A 16150-nucleotide genomic window follows, 5' to 3' on the forward strand; every position below is an offset into this window, starting at 1 on the left:
TCTTCATATTCTGGGGGAGGGGGGAATTGATGGGCTCCGGGAGTCTCACTCACCGCACGAAACGCGAGTACAATAAGATGAACCTATTGCATCACTTCACGCCGGTTTTCTGTGCTTCACCTTGTTAAGCATGAAGCAGGCGTATAAGCTTAGAACACACAATGTGACGCGGCATGCCGACGCATAACCAAACATCATTTATCGCACGTCGAAGCCTAGATTGATACTAATGCTATAAGATTTCATTAACAATAGAATATAATTATTTATTATCTAGTGGTGTTGTTTTGGATCTCTTATAAAAACAAGTTCAAAAAAGAAAAGATTGTCATTTTTCGTAATCTTTTTCGGGTCTAGATTATTTACAGATTATTGTACGCGTATTTGAAGCGTACGTATTGACTCGGTCATTTCTTGTAATGTCATTTTTTAGTAAAGTTTTAACTGGTTTAAAACATAGTTGTCTCATTAAATGATTTGAATTATAATTTAACGTGAAGTTATTATTATAACGCAGTTCATGTAACATTCAAGTTTTAACTAAGCTAACAGTTAATACAATTGATAATCCCTTTGAAAGTCTGAAAGCAATTTAGGATCAATCACAAACAAGTTATAACTGAACCAAATTTCAGTTTCTGATGGAAAAAGCCGAGTAGCCTGCTGATGACAGAATAAATAAAAGTTTAGTAGAGCTAGTGGTGTGCCAAGTGCGGCGCGCGTGCGGCCGACATGCCCTCTGCCACTAGAGGTGTGCGATAGTGTAAAATATCGATGTGGACTTTACGGTTCTACAGCGAGACGCTTTTAAATTACTGTATAAAACATATAATGAAAAATATAAAAATTTTATATTCTTACGGGTTTGCTTTAGCTTTTAAGTTAAATATGCTAAACGTCATTAAACTCGTTTTAAATCAATAAAATTAACTCTGTTTTAAGAGTCACGGCGTTTATAATATTCTTGTATCCTCGTACCTACCTACGTACCTCATACCGCCACCCATGGACACTCGCACTGCCAGAAGACTAGCACGCGCGCTGCCTGCCTTTTAAGAATTAGTACGCTCCTTTCTTAAGGGCCGTAAGTCGAATTGGTTTGAAAATAATTAAGTGGGCAGCTGGTTCTTCATAGTGGTAGTACGCGGAACGCTACGCTCAGTTGTGGAACTATGATAGAGTATGGCGAAATTTGCTCTCCTACTTAGTTTGTATAGTTGTGTACAACTAAGGATTTAGAAGTCGTTTAGAGGAATAAGCTGTGATAATTATATTGTTAGTACACAACAATCTATTTTTTTAGTTTGGTGTTTAAACATAAGTCTTTGCTTTTATAGAGTACAACATATATGCAAAGCTTAAAGATGTGAATATCTCTGGCGTTCTGATTCATAAAAAAATAGAGACTTATTTTAAAAGATTTAGCCGATAAAATGACTATAAATTGCTGGAATACCGATAACATTTAAAGGTTGCATTAAATGTCGATAAGATCAAAGCACATCACTACTCGTTATCGAGTTGGCTGCGCGTGGCAGACACCTCGGGCAGCTTTCATCCCGCAATTACTACGAAAATATTTTGTAATGATAACAGAGACTCTGGTTATACTCTCCTAAATCACATGTTATGGCATACCTTTGACGGTATATAACCTTTAACATCTTAAAAAAAAACATGTTATAATTAAGAACGCTTATCTAAACGCAAAGACAAAGTATCTATATACTATAATCATAAAGACTATACTAAATATTTACTTTGACTATACTAGCCTAGCCTGCTGAATTCGAACTGCCTTTTGATCGAAATACGACCTGTCACACTAATCGACATTCGTACAATGATACCGGTACAATCCAGTGGTACCGGATAATACTTAAAGAAGTTGTCTATACCATAAACTATGGGCCTGTATAATCTATGGGTTATTCGGCCGCTATAAGTCATGTAAGAGGGGCACTCCACATTGAGAGCTCACTCATCATTCTGTCAAAACAATGCTTAACTGTTTACGACATTTTGATTTTGCATCGCATGTCGCATACTTATATAAAAGCGATATATTTTTAATTAAAAAAAACTATCAAATTGTATTTTAATTAATCTTCATACATAGAAATATAGTATTTTTACATAAGAGATTTATATTTGATAAATCAGACATAACTTTTCCAGCTGCGATCTGTGCTCCAGAAACACGTCAGATCCCTGATGCCAGTATCGAGCTCCACATTACATCTGGCTCTTTCGAAAGGCGAGCGTCAATAACGGGTTATTTCGTCACAGTTGAACGCAGGACTTTAGTTTGAATCTGTGTAAATAGTGCCCTAAAGCTAGAAATATAGTTATGAAAGTATTCTTAAACAAAAGTAATTAAAATTGCTTTGCCAATAGTACTTTTTCTTGTACGTATTGTGTCTTAAACACATTTGTTTTCTTCACAAAAAATAACAAGAAATTGAAGGGTTAACAATGAAATATGCAAAGTAAAATTGTAGGGCATGAGGCATAAGTACTATAATTTGTATGAGCGACGTGTTTAACTATTCACACTTAATGCTCACTACTTATACGAACTGTCGATTATGGATATGAAAAATATCGCTATTAGGACTTCATTTATGTATTTCCAAGGAGGATATTAAATATACATAGATTTACGTTTTACGTTATTGTTTTTTTAATAATATCTGATACAAGCGGAATCAAGTAAATTTATTAGTGATAAGGAAAAAACGTTCAATATATATTTGAGGCCCATAGTTCGTTTATAAATCATTAGTACCTTTTGGTTTCGAAACATTAATTACTATGAATATATTAAATATTGTGACATATGACAATATTAATGATAGTAGACCCTTTGCACGTGAAATGTATGTTACTGTCCCGTAGTTGGAAATAGGTGTAATGAGAACTTCATAGGGCTACGTAATAACGTAGCGGTCCGTAGAACTTCGTCAGCGTAGCAAATAAACGTTATATTCTGTAGCAGATTTAAAACATCAGCTTTATAAGTCTTTAATTGAAGTCATAGATAACTTATTTAATAAAGATTTAAATAAAGTTAGTAAGCCGACTTCTAGAATAATCTTGCCATGTATGACTAATACATAATTAAAATTTAAAAAAAAGTACTGTTAGTATTGGTTAAATAACCAAGCACATTTTGCAGCTCAGTTCCACCATTCATATAATATACAATTATTGAAGTGAAACTTATTTATCGGCGTTGGAAAAAAATACCGTCTCATTTTTCCGTTACGCGCCATGTTTTTATTGTCCCTACCACGGTTGATTCGAAGCCATTAATAACAAAAATATATAATAACGCTTACAATGATAGTAATAATTCTATTACAATTAATCAAATTCTGTAATAATCTTAGTAGTAAAATGAAATAACTGTATTATTTGTATTCATGTCTATGATTATAAAAGCCTTTTGTTTAACTTTATTTAACCAATTTCTGTACACTTGCATATAGTAGATGCTTTTTCGAAAAATATGGTCATAAAGAAGTTTCACTTCATATGTGTCTACACTAGTACACGCACACATTTTTATAATTAATCTACCATCAGAGATAATTTTTATTGACGACTGTGAGTAGGACTGGAGGAGTTTATCTGTCTTAATTTATATTCTCTAGTACAGACCAAATCACAAATGATGATTCCGAAAAAATAAGTAATTAATTCCGAGAAATATTATCGAACATTTATCATATCCATATAATTGATACAGAACGTCAAAAATAAGCTCTGTTATATCATGTTTATATCTTACGGATCAATTATTCCAGGCTGGTGAATCTTTTATAACCTAAGTCAGTAGGCTCTAAACAAATCCCTCAGACAGTGTTCGCGGCACGACCGTGTGCGAAGGCCTCTAAAGCAGGCACGCTTTCCCACGCTGGATAATTCATGGTGTTTGCTCTTCGAAACCCCTCATCGATTATCAACGAGCTATGATTATACCTTTCGCTTGTCATGTGTCATTCTAAGAATTGTAATTATCAGAATATTTGATTTACACAGATTATATATATTTCTGGATTAAAGCTATGTATTATTACAAACTTATAATTACTTTACATAATGTTTAAAAAAAAATCCGACGTTTCGCGTGCTTTACAGCGTGCGTGGTCACGGTGACTGAAGTCAAAAGGTGTTGAATGTCAAAAGTATCTAGTATATAAGTTTAAGTATAAAAGGCAAAAATAAAACAAACAAAATAATTATAAACAAATTAAAAAGTGTTTTCTTTAAATTTATAAAAGCTATGTTAACAAAAGACAATACTAGATATATATTTCTGTGCCAGACATGCCTATGCTAGGGAAAGTTTTGTTTTTTACCGATAACAACCTAAGACAGAAAATATTTGTCTTTTCGTTTTTTGTTTGGGGCCCAGAATAGTACTGATGACCTTAGAGCTAGTGGTTTCTCATTCAACGAATTAAAGGTATACTGCCTTAGGGAGTATTTTTTTATTTATTATGTTATATAGAAAATATTTTTAATAACCATGCCTCCATCCTAAGGGATCTTTGAAAATCTGAGACAAATCTTTGTTTTTAATTTATTTTATTATTATTTATTACTTAAGATGTCATGTGGAACTTGGTGTAATGGTTGCAGCTCCTTACAAACGCTGTGTAACACAGAAAAAAGAGTGGCGGAGAGTTTATTGCCAGTTCTTCTCTTTCGTTTTACGCCCTTGATTTGAGAACTGGCAGTAAATGTATATTTCTTTTTTTTACTTCATAAGTGTACACTGTGTTACCTATATGAATACATGATTTTTGACTTTGACTTTGAATTATTATGACGAATATAAAAATATTATATTTGTCTTGGATTTGCGTAAAACAATTCTGAAATACTTATCCTAAATGTTACATCAACTAGAAATAATTCTTAGCATTTTCTCGTTTAAGTAAACTACACCGTATCTTAAGTGCGCGGTCAAAGAGCAACATTTAATAAATTATAATCTGTGTGTGACAGGCGGGTACAATAATTTATTTACGGTACATTTTTGCGCGTCTGTTTCAGATGTGTACAGTACAAAATCACTTACTTTGTCATAACCAAATCTTTATTTAAATGGAAAAAAATCAATGGAGCTACAACCTTTTTAGGTGTGGGCCTCAGATTTCTATTTGTTTCATGATCATTTGTTAATGGAATCGGCAATTAAGTGGGCAGCCTTCTGTGCCTGACGCACGTGGTTGACTTTCTGGGTCTAAGGAAAGTTTCCTCACGATGTTTTCCTTCACCGTTCGAGCGAATGTTAAATACGCACAAAGAAAGAAAGTCCATGGTGCAAAGCCGGGTATCGAACCTATGACAGGGATGAGAGTCGCACGCTGAAGCCACTAAGCCAACACTGCACATCTTAGAAAAGGAATATTTCAGTCAGTGCTAAAGAATGTAATGGTTGGTAATATTTTTTCAGGCGATTCCTGATATAACGTCGCCTATCGTTACAGCTTGATAATTAGGTCAGCTACTTATAAAAAAATCGAATAAAACCCTTTTTTTAATTTTAATTTTTGGGAAATCAATTTACATACCCCTGGGCCAACTTGTTAAAGTAACACAGGAAGTTTGGAGGCTTAACCCAACAGCCTCATCTGTTTATCATGGACGGGCTGTAAAGGTAACAGTTTCCCTTAAGCCGTATCCACGTCAAGAGTGCTGCTGAGACCATAACTTCCGATGTGCCCAATCAGGCGCATCATCTAACCTAACCTTTCTAATATATATCTAGTGCTCATAGAAGTATATTATGTTTAAGGTTAACCAAAATGAATATTGTATCTCGACGTTTCGTTGCCTATTGTATGTTTACAACCTTTAGAATGTAAGTACAAAATAATGTTTTTTTGAATCAAATAAAGTAATTTTAATTTAATTTAATGTTAAATTAATGTTAATGTTAAAAAAGAAGGAAATGAATTGTTACTCGATAATACAAAGAAATAAAAGAAATGCCTAAACCCAAAATGATCACCACTCGACCCTAAGTTGCTATTACCACCAACACTGATTTTCAGTGGGCCCTATATCTCGGACTGACTACGAATATAGTACTACATTGTGTTACGAAGACGGGTCGACTACAATGTTTCTAGATTTTTCCACCAATTAGAGAACTTTTCAGCAGGCTGTAATATGATTTCTGACCGCTTCAGGAGAGGGTCAATCACATATTAGAAAATTGTAATTTCCATAATGTTACCCTAGTTTTCAGGAAGCTGAAACCTGTTTTTCAGTTTTTTTCAGAACATGTGTAGTAGAGTGGTGCAGTTTTCAGGACACCCGTTTTCAGGCGTTTTTAGGCCTAGGTATACCCCTTTGAAGAAGGAATTTTCTAGACCAAACTTTCTAGGTGTGAGACAAGGACGAAATGATACGAGAGAGAGAGAAGATCAGAACTTTCTCGAAACTAGACTGAGCACTCTAGAACGCCGTACGACAAGGACGGAGCAACGTGCGAAAGAGACAAAGAGTGCGGACGTTCTAGAATTGTGCAATCGCTACTCAGTAGCAAGCCTGCCTAGAGAGTTCTCGAGTATTGTTTAGAATTATTCCCAGGGATATATAAGCGAGCCGAAACGCGACTAGTCACCTTTAGTTTTGAATGCGATAACAAGAGAGAAACACCGAAGCGATAAAGTGCGAATAAAGTGATTATAAGTGATAAAGTACTGTGTGAAGTGTGCATAAGTGAAGTAATAAGTGATTGTTTTTGTGTGTGTAATTAGTGCATTTCTGCGATATGTGTGCCCATAAATTCCTCATTGATTTACCAAGAAATAAACCCTTGAATAAATCTACGGCATTTTCTATCCGTTCCCCTAGCTCGTAACAATATATAGCTACGTTTTAAAGGAACAGATTTATTTGCAAACAAATAATATATATCCAGAATCTATAAAGTTATAGGAAGAAAACGTTCTAAAAGCATGAATTATTGAACGAACAACATCGAATAAATGAAATGCTCACAATTTGAACATTTTATCAAACCCTGCTCTTTGTACAAATGGTTTATTTACACGGAAACAGTACTTAAGTGCCTAGATATGAAAACAATCCATTCCAACCAGGTAATATTTTATTTTAGAATGACATTTTCGTTGATTTTGTTTTAATATTGAAAGCAATACTGTAATATTTAAAAGTAAAATAACATAGCTTTATTTTGTTCCATAGAAAAACAAACATGCACACAAGACAAAATATAAAATTATCCTCCAAGGTATTCCATAATTTTGCATTATTTGGCTATCCAATTATATATTATATATTATATATTTCCCCCGCCGTCATCACAATTTCGTGTGTCCAGATATTAACATATATATATATAACTTTATATAAAAATATTTCTACGTTAATCATTACATAACAATGAGTAAATAATATGGGTGTTAACACAAATTTCCACAAAAATAACCATTTTCCTTTTTTCATTTTGTAAAATTATAATATGAGTTAAAAAAATCAAATGATTCATTAAAAATATTTTACAAGAATTAGAAAATGTAATTTTAATAGATAGCGTCTTTTCCAGATTTGTATCTCATTGTATTTCCAGTCCGTGCCTCGCACCATCGCAGTTAGATTATTATCGGGCGCAGTTGTGTCTGTTCCCACAGAGCCTAGCTACCCACCCAACAGCTAATACATTATTCTATTTAGGATATATCTTGAAATCTAGATCGGCATTGGAAATTATGATTGGGCTTTTAAAACCTCACACCAAGCCTACCCACTAAAATAAGTTATCCGTTAAAGATGTTTTGCCTAAATCCTTAGTCTATGCTCCTACACATAAGTTAGAATATGTTTAATGTTAATAAACACTTATCAATTTGTAAAGACTTATTTAAAAACATAGATAATAACATCTACCAGCCTTTCCATCTACGCTTTCTCGTATACGCTTCTCGAAATTCATTTAATTTAAAATACGTTAGTATAATTTTCGGTTATATAATATTAATTAATTTTAGGTAAACTTCATCACATTATTAATTTATTGACTTCGTTGCACGAAATACAGTATATTAAATAAAAGAAGGACACTGGAAGCCCTCGCTTTTCGCATTTGAGCGATCTCTTACAGGCAACCACTGTGAGGAAAGAAAAAAAAGGTAAGATATACAATTACTTAGGCATAGCGAATGGAACAAAATAAAGCAATTATGACAAACATATGTAGATAATGAAAGTATATTCTATATGAAAGTATACTTTTATACTAACATATAAAAGTATATTCAGCACGTATGAGTGTTGGCCTTGTGGGGTCAGCGTACGGCATTCATCCATGAGGTCGTAGGTTCGATCCTTTAGTATAAAAGTATATTCCGCACGTATGAGTGTTGGCCTTGTGGCGTCAGCGTACGGCTTTCATCCATGAGGTCGTAGGTTCGATCCTTTAGTATAAAAGTATATTCCGCACGTATGAGTGTTGGCCTTGGGGCGTCAGCGTACGACTTTTATCCATGAGGTCGTAGGTTCGATCCTTTAGTATAAAAGTATATTCAGCACGTATGAGTGTTGGCCTTGTGGGGTCAGCGTACGGCATTCATCCATGAGGTCGTAGGTTCGATCCTTTAGTATAAAAGTATATTCCGCACGTAGGAGTGTTGGCCTTGTGGCGTCAGCGTACGGCTTTCATCCATGAGGTCGTAGGTTCGATCCTTTAGTATAAAAGTATATTCCGCACGTATGAGTGTTGGCCTTGGGGCGTCAGCGTACGACTTTTATCCATGAGGTCGTAGGTTCGATCCTTTAGTATAAAAGTATATTCCGCACGTATGAGTGTTGGCCTTGTGGGGTCAGCATACGGCTTTCATCCATGAGGTCGTAGGTTCGATCCTTTAGTATAAAAGTATATTCCGCACGTATGAGTGTTGGCCTTGTGGGGTCAGCGTACGGCATTCATCCATGAGGTCGTAGGTTCGATCCTTTAGTATAAAAGTATATTCCGCACGTATGAGTGTTGGCCTTGTGGCGTCAGCGTACGGCTTTCATCCATGAGGTCGTAGGTTCGATCCTTTAGTATAAAAGTATATTCAGCACGTATGAGTGTTGGCCTTGTGGCGTCAGCGTACGGCTTTCATCCATGAGGTCGTAGGTTCGATCCTTTAGTATAAAAGTATATTCCGCACGTATGAGTGTTGGCCTTGGAGCGTCAGCGTACGACTTTTATCCATGAGGTCGTAGGTTCGATCCCCATCTGCGTGCCAATGGAATTTTTTTCTACATTCGCTCGAACAGTGAAGGAAAACATCGTGAGGAAACCGGCTTGCCTTAGACCCAAAAAGTCGACGGCGTCCGTCAGGCACAGAAGGCTGATCACCTACTTGCCTTTTCGATTAGCAAATGATCATGAAACAGATACAGAAATCTGAGGCCCAGACCTAAAAAGGTTGTACCGCCATTGATTTTTTTTCAGTACATTCAAGTATTATTGCCCATCTATTTCTATAATTAATACTGTAACCAATCCATGCAAACAAATTATGTGTCAATTTTCTTAATATTTACTATCAAACGAATAATAGTCGATATTGTAGCCCCAACTCCTGAGTCTTTAATAAACTTAGTATTGTCTTTTGTTAACATAGCTTATACACATTAAGAAAACACTTTTTAAACGGATTGAAGCTATGTATTATTATTATAAACTTATAATTATTATTATTTACATAATTTTAAATTTATTTTTTTCCGACGTTCGCGTGCTTTCCAGCGTGCGTAGTCACGGTGACCAAATTATGTAAATAATTATAAGTTTATTATAATAATACATAGCTTCAATCCGTTTAAAAAGTTTTTTCTTAATCTTTAATAATATAGCTGTTGAACGTGCCATCTTCATCCTGATGTCTAAAGTAACCCTGGTTGCCTTGTATTTCTAAGTAACACCATATGGATTTAATAGTCCCATTGAAAATATATTTAACTTACATTTTCGCCTCTCAGTGGTCGTAGGCTGGTAGTCCTTATCTGGTACCTCTTCTTTTACTTTGGCTTCCATCTGAAATAATAAAATTACATTTTTTTAGTTAGTAGGCAGGATAAATAATAAAAGAATTCACACACATGTTCTATTATTTATTCAATAACAATCCTTCATCGCAATAGAATCTTAATTTAATTATTTAAGATGGGTGCGTTGCCGGTCTTTGAGGAGTAAACTCTTTTTTAAATACTTTGAAGTATCTCTATAAGTTGGGAAGATATCTACTGGAGCCGATTCCATAACTCAGCTGCTTAGGTGGTGCGGATGAAATCTGGGTCGTATAGTGAGGAAACAAGGTTCAACCCAAAGAGTATTACCTCTTAAATACTTAAATACACCAAACACATTATTTTATAGTATGCTATATTGTTAGAGCGAGATTTGAGTATCCTTATAAAACTAATAATTACTTGTAACATCTGTAGTTAAAGTTTCTCATATCTGTGCCAATTTCAAGAAATTTTAGGTAATTTGTTCTACAAACACATAACCTCTTTATGCGGTGTCGGTTAGTGTACACAGATGCGCGTCGCAGGTGCGCACGTGGCGTACATTTATAACTCGCGTAAACACAGCTGTTTAATACGCTTTCAATTACATATATACTTTTTCATTCAAACATTCCTGCTTTGCCAACCTAATACATGTATGAAATGTATCTTGTTTTTTTTTTTTGGAAAAAAATGTGAGAAAGAAAACGTCCCTGGACACGATGGCAGGGGAGTAGTATTATTAATAAAATAAATACAAAAACTTATACATGAAAATAGTTTTCCAGTTGGTATATGACGGAAAAATGAATTTATTTGATTAGGACGATTGTACTGTGCGCGTACAAAATATCTACTGTAGTTTTATTTGTCAATAACATTAAGAAAAGCATCAATCTACTTTGCTATGCGTAAATATTTATTTATTACTAACTATAAAAATATTTGGTGAGTATCTTAACAAGGCGATAAAGCCTGTAATGTCTACTAACCCATAACAATTGTTATGCTGAAACTCGAAGCCAAACTCAAACCCTTTGACAGTTACGTAATCTGCGTTATCACCAATATATTATATTACTACAACATGCTACATTGTATGGAATTATTGTCCAAGCCACAGTAATGATTTCTATTATGGTTATCTCATTTAATTATCAAATATAAAGGAAACAGATTAATTCAAATACTGTATACGACAGAATCACGTAAAGGTTGTATATTCCTATTATACACAATATGGAATGTGATATATATTGTTACGAGCTAGGGGATCGGATATAAAATGCCGTAGATTTCTTCAAAGGTTTATTTCTTGAAAATTCAATGAGGAATTTATGGGCACTAATTAATTGCAGAGATGCACTAATAACACACAAAAACAATCACTTATTACTTCACTTATGCACACTTCACACAGTACTTTATCACTTGTAATCACTTTATTCGCACTATTGCTTCGGTGTTTCGCTCTTGTTATCGCATTCAAAACTAAAGGTGACTAGTCGCGTTTCGGCTCGCTTATATATCCCTGGGAATAATTCTAAACAATATTCGAGAATTCTCTAGGCGGGCTTGCTACTGAGTAGCGATTGCACAATTCTAGAACGTCCGCACTCTTTGTCTCTTTCGCACGTTGCTCCGTCCTTGTCGTACGGCGTTCTAGAGTGCTCAGTCTAGTTTCGAGAAAGTTCTGATCTTCTCTCTCTCTCTCGTATCATTTCGTCCTTGTCTCAAACCTAGAAAGTTTGGTCTAGAATATTCCTTCATCAAAGGGGTATACCTAGGCCTGAAAACGCCTGAAAACGGGTCTCCTGAAAACTGCACCACTCTACTACACATGTTCTGAAACCGACTGAAAAAAGGTTTCAGCTTCCTGAAAACTAGGGTAACATTATGGAAATTACAATTTTCTAATATGTGATTGACCCTCTCCTGAAACGCTCACAAATCATATTACAGCCTGCTGAAAAGTTCTCTAATTAGTGGAAAAATCTAGAAACATTGCAGTCAACCTGTCTTCGTAACATTATTTAAATTTGTGTCTACATAAAGATAATAACGTAATTATATGGATCAATCATTTACATTCACTTACCTAATAAATTTATGAATTAGCTCATCTTTAAAAACGTAAAATTATAATTTTATATTTATAATAAGAATCACACAGAATGTTAATATGAAGTCAGAAGGTCTTTCGTAAATATCACAATATTTTTAAAACAGACCAAAGAGATCGATCATACTACAGTTATGAAACACAAATTTCTGAAAGCAATTTATATCTATAAATATATGACAACCCCATGAGATTTTTTTTTCTAAAAGACACTTAAACTCAATCACCGTTTTTATTATTTCCTTTACTTACTATTTCTATTTCCCATCGTTTATAATCCACTTCAACACATATTTCAATATCACAATTAGCCAAACCGGTCCAACAGTTCTCGAGTTTTAGCGAGAAAAATTAACAGCAATTCATTTATATATAATTTGTTTGCCAAGAAATTTATCACACGTAGTGCCCTATCTAGAGGGATATATTAAAGGTATGAAATTCATTTTCAGAATAATTTCTATGACAAGAATCACATGAGTTATTTCAGTATGGAGTAATGTTCTTTCTCATCGAGCAGCTGGGTTGCGTCTAAAGTGACGCCAACCATTTGCCCGCAAGTCTACAGATATATCACACATGCTTAATGTATATACATATACCTAAAAAACTAAGAATATATTACATAATATGGCTGTTATTTAATGTAATGTAGTTATCATAACTATTAAACGTCAAAGTGGTGCTCCAAGTTCAATTAATTGTAATTGTATGTAGTAATGGTAATTTACGGTATATTTTATAAGTGTGTATTTCCATCTTCATAGTAATAACGATGGTGGTTTTATTGATAGTAAGGCTTACTGCTTTCGATAAAGCTCGGTATTTTCTCTGAATTCATAACATTTTCGTATGAAAAGCTGGAGAATCAATAGAAAACTTGCAAATAGTTCAATTACGTGCAAAAGTAAAAACTCTGGCCACCTGGCGCCAACACCTGCGCTAACGAGGAAATTTGTACCCCCTATACCCCCTGAACCCCACCGCCCTGGGGTTATAGAAAATGAGATTCAATAAATCTGTACACAGCTTTTAGGAGATTGACGTGTACAAGAATGTTTAAAAAGGTTTATTCGTTTCTTTGTAATTAATGAAAGCCTTTTTAGAAGGCTATACAATTTTTTACTCAGGCATGTAAATAAATATTATGTCTTTAGCCGAGCTTTTGCTATAGATTTTTTAATGATTTAAATTAGTTTAATGTTTGTTGAATCCAATCTAAGAGATTTCTTTAGAATGTAAAACAAACTAACTTAGAAATGATAGTAATAACCGCCCTGAAACAAATCTTACCAGTAAACGAACGGGTAAAACTTACCAGTCTTAAATATGTTGAAGCTTTTTAAATTATACATTTGTTAACACTGCCTCTTTGAATATAAAACAAATTCACCAATTCGCCTAATGCATAGCGTCAACGGAAAACGGGCTGTCAATCGTTTTTATTTAACATTGTGTATAACAAATAAAAAAATATAAAATGTTATATAATAGCAACTTATCACTCTCGCTAAATTTTCAATGTTCTATTTTCTTCTTAAATCCATTATATTAGCGTGCTTAACCAATTTAAAAGGGTATTAACATATCAGAATGAGCCTAGTACACTAAAATTGCGGTGTGCATCTAGTTGGTATATATTAAAATCATAAAAATTTTTTGTAATGGGAAATAAAATTCTTTAAACGTTATTTATAATTCATTATAATGTATGTTAAAATATTTCAATGAAATCAACTACATATATCAATGAATAGTTCGGCACTAAAGCTTTCATGAATAAGCATTTACATATCTATAAAAATTTACGAAGTACAAAAAAAGACTAGCCTTTACTAATGTCCTCCGAGGTCAAATTACTATATCTTTCTACGTGTGGCACCCCTATTCGAAATGGTAAACTATTATAATTTATACAGTTGCACCCACACTGAAAGAATCCGGAGTGACAAGAAGCAGGCTGTTCTGACGTGATCTTGCACAGACCTAATATTGTTTGCGTTTTCCTTCGTTCTATTTGATACGTCAGCGGAAATACTTTGCATTTATTTAATTCACAAATCAATCGTGTAGATATAGAATGGCTTTCAAAGCACTATAATAATTGGATTTATACAACTTTACATTATATTTACAATTTAAACGAATTATCATAAAAAAATAACCAACTAGTGGACCTGACAGACGCTGTGTACACAAGTCTTAAATCCAAAAAATATCTAATTTTAAATCTAAGCAATTGTCGACCCAAAAATTACAAACACAGCAGATTTATATATATATAAAGATTGAACTTTACCGGCTTTCACGAGACGATTTACAGAATTATTAAGGTAACGAGAGGTAAAGAAGTGTATTGTGTAAGGTAAATTTATGACAATAGTAATGTATTGCAACCTGGTAATAAATTGTAGTAGGTACATGTCACGTATATATTTCGTAATACATTCTTTATTATCGAATAAACAAGTGTACAACAAGTTCTTAAAAAATTGCAGAGGCGTGAATTAAAATCGATTTATGGAAGGACATATTTGTTATTAGTGGCGTGGCTAATCTGAACTCAGAGATCGTACAGTCAAACGCCATCTTAGCGTTTATTTAGCGTTTACACTCGCGAAAAGTTTTTCTTTTAATAATAATAAAACCCTTTTATTTCATATAAATATATACCATTACATTCTTAGTTATCCGTGTGCCCTTATTTGTGGCCACCAAGTCCTGCGATTCCTGTCTGCACTGTGCTGCTGCCAGCTGTTTTCTTAACCGGGTCTCCACCTTCCAAATTGTCTTTCTCTTTTACTTTTATTGAAATTAGCGCACCAGTTTTATACTTTGTTGTTCCACTTTTTTGTTCCTCTTACCAATAGGTTTTTATACGTGCGTAATTAACACATACATACATAGTTTATCTCAAAAATCAAATAGTAAAGAAAATTTCTAATGTAACAGCTGCAGTGTTGCGTCTACCTCAAGTATAGGTTTTCAAGCATCAGAGATGTGGTCACCGAGTTCATATCACAACAATAATATGATTGAAACGTAGCAATGTAATGATGTATAAATAGTGAACGCCATATGGCCCGCACGTGCTTGCTGGACCAAACTGTGCGCCTGTAGCTAAGATACAGATTTCACCGACTGTAAAACAGAAAATTCCGATTTTCAAAATAATTTTTTTTAATACTAGGGCAACGAGCGTTTTTATTAAACGAGAGTTTTTTTTTATTAATCAGAAGCGAATTATCATTTAATGAATTAATCGATTTCATATACGTTAATATATTGACTTTTATAATAAAAATAGATATACTATAAATTAGTGAGAATATTGTTCACACGAAATTGAGTTACTATAAACAAAAAAATGTGTGTGTACTAGTGTACACACGTAAAGAGTGAAACTTATTTATGACCTTATTTTTTCGAAAAATGATCTACTATATGCAACTTTACAGAAATTGGTAAAATAAAGTTAAGTTAGATATAGTTTAACAAAAGGTTTTTTATTATCTTAGACATGAATACAAATGATACAATTATTTAATTTTACCTTATTACAACTAGGATTATAACAGAATTTCATTAATTGTAATAGAATAATTATTATCATTGTTATCGTTATTATATATTTGTTATTAATGGCTTCGAATCTCTTCGAATCAACCATGGTAGGGATAAGAAAAAGATGGCGCGTAACGGAAAATGTGACGCGTAACGGAACAATGTGACGGTAATTTTTTTTGCAACGCCGATAAAGAAGTTTCAATTCAAAATTAGTTTGGTCCCTGTGGCAGTTTACCTCTAATGCTTGCAGCATTTCCTCGCTGTATTGCGGTACTTATTTGTTGAGCGATGAAAGGACCAGCATTATCTAACAGGTTCCAACTTAAAACTTTAATTAGCGCCTGGGCCCTTGAACCCCATGGTATGAATATTATTGGTTTATTATATTTATTAAGTAAATAATTGTATGATCGTATT

General features: G+C 33.8%; 1 protein-coding gene across 1 annotated transcript in view; it reads right to left on the minus strand.

The window, feature by feature from the left end:
* Positions 1 to 16150, minus strand: part of LOC123707089 (protein CBFA2T3) — a 54065-nt gene that overhangs the window by 23354 nt on the left and 14561 nt on the right. Inside the window, exon 2 of the mRNA XM_045656874.1 lies at positions 10000 to 10069. Coding sequence (XP_045512830.1) covers positions 10000 to 10069 — 70 coding nt within the window. The remainder of the gene's footprint in view (positions 1 to 9999; positions 10070 to 16150) is intronic.

The sequence above is a fragment of the Pieris brassicae genome, chromosome 3, assembly GCF_905147105.1.
Source record: "Pieris brassicae chromosome 3, ilPieBrab1.1, whole genome shotgun sequence".
Classification (NCBI taxonomy): Eukaryota; Metazoa; Arthropoda; class Insecta; order Lepidoptera; family Pieridae; genus Pieris; species Pieris brassicae.